The sequence below is a fragment of the Microtus ochrogaster genome, chromosome 22 (genome assembly GCF_000317375.1).
Source record: "Microtus ochrogaster isolate Prairie Vole_2 chromosome 22, MicOch1.0, whole genome shotgun sequence".
Classification (NCBI taxonomy): Eukaryota; Metazoa; Chordata; class Mammalia; order Rodentia; family Cricetidae; genus Microtus; species Microtus ochrogaster.
In genome coordinates this window covers 11006680-11010316 of record NC_022023.1, presented here as the reverse complement: position 1 = coordinate 11010316, position 3637 = coordinate 11006680, and the positions used below count along the sequence as shown (strand labels likewise).

At 48.9% G+C, this 3637-nt stretch overlaps 1 protein-coding gene across 2 annotated transcripts in view; it reads left to right on the top strand.

Moving 5' to 3' along the window:
* The first annotated feature begins 2956 nt into the window (after positions 1–2956).
* Crtc3 (CREB regulated transcription coactivator 3) overlaps positions 2957–3637 on the top strand; it is a 101755-nt gene continuing 101074 nt past the window's right edge. For both annotated transcript variants that reach the window (XM_026784247.1, XM_013350185.2), the window contains exon 1: positions 2957–2972. In XM_026784247.1, coding sequence (XP_026640048.1) covers positions 2967–2972 — 6 coding nt within the window. In that variant the 5' untranslated portion in view covers positions 2957–2966. The remainder of the gene's footprint in view (positions 2973–3637) is intronic.

The following is a 3637-nucleotide window of genomic DNA, read 5'->3' as shown; positions in this document are numbered from 1 at the left end:
TGGCGACACCGAGGGCGGCTCGCGATCTCGGCGGAGGGAACGGACGAGCCGGGGGAGGCGGGCGGCGGGGCCAGGCGGCCTAAGCGGGAAGATGACCCAGAGAGGAAATCGCACGCAGCTCCGAGGCGGGACCGAGGCGCGCCGGGTTCGGGCGGTGCGGCTTCTCGGTGCTCCGGACACCCGCCGCCGGCGAGCTCTTGGCTGTCCGCCTGGAAGGCCTCGGGGACCCGAGGGTCGCACATCCTCCCCGGGGGAAAGCTCGGTGCACGCACGAGTGAATGGACGGCTGGCCCCCCAGTGGCAGAGGGCCTTGGTACCAAGATGTGATTCCGTGACAAGTTTGTGACTTTCCCCTTTTCGCCTCTCGGAGGTGCTTTACGTGGTCCGGTGTATTTTTGTTCAACATCAGATGTTTACGGGGTGCCTAGCGTAGACGGTGACAGGAGGGACCCAGAGGAAGGAATAAGGAGCCATTCGGGACAAACGCCTGGGAAGGCTGGACAACTGGAGCGGAGCTGCAGAGGATGGAGAGAGAGCAGGGGTGTGTGCGGGACCGCAGAGGGTCACCGTGAGTGTGCAGGCAGCCTTGAGGATTCTGAGTGCCGGCCTTGAAGGAGTGCTGTCAGACAGCAGAGGCCGAGAAGATGCTGAGGGGTGGGCAGCTGGAAGGAGATGTGAGAACAGATTACAAACTGGCTGGTTCTCTGCTCCCTGATTTGCAGACATACTATTTTTTGTCCACTATAGTGTTGCGGAACTCAAAAAAAAAAAATCTGTTGCCAGGGTTTTAAAATTGAGAGTTTTTTCTTTAAATATAAATTTAACACAAACTGAACTAATATAAATTTGTAATGCAAACTAAGTTTACTTATTTTAAAAATCGAGAGACCTGGTAGCAATCTTGCATTCTCGTGTTGCCACCCTCAAGTGGAGTACGAACTCTATTTTTATTTTGCTATAATGCGATCCGCACCACTCACTGTCGCAGCCCCCCACACCATTTGTCATAATTATGCAATGTTTTCTTTTGGTGTAGTTAAGGGAAAAGTGAAATACTTTCTGAGCTTTCATTCCTACTACATCGAAGCAAAAGAAAAAAGGATAGATAAAGAAGGTTTTAAGAAAAAATTTCCCCGCGCCCTGACCAGCGCTGCCCCTTACTAACTGGTGTCCACAGGCCTTTACTTTTCTTGATCTTGGTTAGACTGAGCATGACAGGCTTAGAACACATGGAAGAGAAAGTGTGGGGGAAAGCCGCGGATTAATGTAAGGCCCATTTCGTGGTGTTTAAAGGAGGCATACGTTATGCACAAACCCACGCTCTCTATGTGTCTGTGTACCTGGCATTTTTCCAGCCACTCATGCAAGTTTTGAGGCCCCTTTAAATCATCCTTCGAGGTGGGATCGTGAGTCGTGCACAGACTGCTTTTATTTTTGTGAGACAAGGTGGCACTCTATAGCCCAGCTGGCTTCTAGCCTGCCATCCTTCTTCCTTGGCCTCATAAATGCTGGGTTCGTAGGTGTATGCCATCATGAGTGGTTCAGATTTTAAACATTAAAAGACCTCACAGATTGCTAGTGTTCATTCAATTATTTTTTAAAAAGATTTACTTACTTGGTTATTATGTATACAGTGTTCTGCCTGCACACTAGGAGAGGGCACCAGATATCATTATAGACAATTGTAAGCCACCATGTAGGTGCTGGGAATTGAACTCAGGACCTCTAGAAGAACAGCCAGTGCTCTAGACCACTGAGCCATCTCTCCAGCCCTTAATTATGATTTTACTCGTATATGTAAACCTGTGTCTGAAGTTCTTTGGGTACAGCTTTGATACACCTGTAAACCAAAACATTTAGGTGTACGACATGCACTCAGGGTTACAAATGCAATAAATTCAAGTAAAATTTAATTTCATATGACAAATGCTGGTCTTCTGAAGGGAGCTGAGGCTCTCTGTGTGAACATATTGACTTAGCAAGCCTGTTCAACTGTGGCTTATGGGCTAATCCAATGGCTATTTTCTGCTAATTACTACAAATGATGCCATTTGCCCTTTACCTGGCACAGGGAATCATTTGCACGTTAATTCTGCGTGTGTTCTCTCCTTGCCCAGTCACATGCACAAGTGACAACACCGATTTTGCCCCGGAGGTTTTTCTTGTTTTTCATTTTAAAGGATTATTTTTCTCTAAGAAATCACGGAATGGAACATAAAGAACTCCCAGAACCTCAACTGTGTGAATTATATTCTCATTTGGAAAACAACCCATTTAGTCCATAGGGGGCCATTGGACGGCTACTGTACTGTCTTTCCTTGGGGCTTAGAGCAGGCATGTGATTGATGGGCAGGCGTTGAAACTGATCTAGGTGTCCTTTCTTCTCGAGACAGTGTCAGAGTTCAGATTCTTAGTCTTGAACTTGAACCAGGTAGGTAGGATGCTCCTCCTCTGGGTTGCAGCCCCACAGAGGTCTCGATCTGATATTTACATTACAGTTTATAGCAGTAGAAAAATTGCAGGTATGAAGTAGCAAGGAAATATGTTATGGCTGGGGTCAGCACAGCATGAGGAACTAAAGGGTCGCAGCCTTGGGAAGGGTGAGAGCCACTGCTCTCTATTTTGGATAATTTTTTTCTTTCCAGGTTTAGTTGTTCAGCTTCAACAGGAAGCAATGTGAAAAGTTTGGTTTGGTTGGTTTTGGTTTCGAGACTGGATGGTCTTCTCTGTGTAGCCCTGGCTGTCCCAGAACTTGCTCTGTAGACCAGGCTGGCCTCGGACTTAGAGCTTCTCTGGCCTCAGCCTCCCTAGTCCTTGGATCAAAGGCCACCATACCTGGCTAGAGTTTTGAGAAGGGAGGACTTGGAGGATTTGTCCGTGGTGGTCCTGGGTTGCCTGGTGAGGAGGAGGAAAGTGGAGGCAGCGTCTGCCTGGGAAGAGCGCCGTGTTGTTCATTCATCCGTGTGATGTTTGTGAGTTGTGTGCTACTTCTGTGCTAATGGACTGTTTGTGACGTGTGTGTACAATGCGGGTAAAGAGTCTCCTTGGTGTGCTCACAAATGCTGTGACTGCAGCGTGTGCCTGGGTTTTTATGGTTATTTGGGATGTCGTAGTGGACAAGCAACAGAGCCTTCTGGTGGACGTTAGGCTCTAGAGAGGAAGACTTCTAAGAAGTAAAGACCCATCTGGGCGAATGTTATAGAAAGAAAGCAGCTGGGGCTCTGGGCATGTGTGGTAGAAAGTCCATGCCGCTTCTGACGGCCTGAAGGGTCGGTGGGTTCGGGGAAGGAAGGTGGGGATATGTGTGTGGGAGGGGAGTGTGCTTCAGGCAGAGTCCTAAGGTCCAGCAGAAGGATTAGAAGAGAGAGGGAGGTGCTGGAGACTTCACAGGGATCGGGTGGTAGAGAAGGGATTTGGGAGTGATCCCGAGAACAATAGTAGGTCAGTGGTAGTGGCTGAACCTGGATTGATTTGCATCTTCAAAGGATCTCTCCAGCTCCAGAGCAGCAGCTAGACTCTGGGAGGCCACAGTGGAGAAGCCTCAAGGCTGCCACAGTAAACTCAGGCAGGACGTCAGTGGCATTGACTAGGGCGGGCGGGGTGTGTGTGTGTGTGTGTGTGTGTGTGTGTGTGTGTG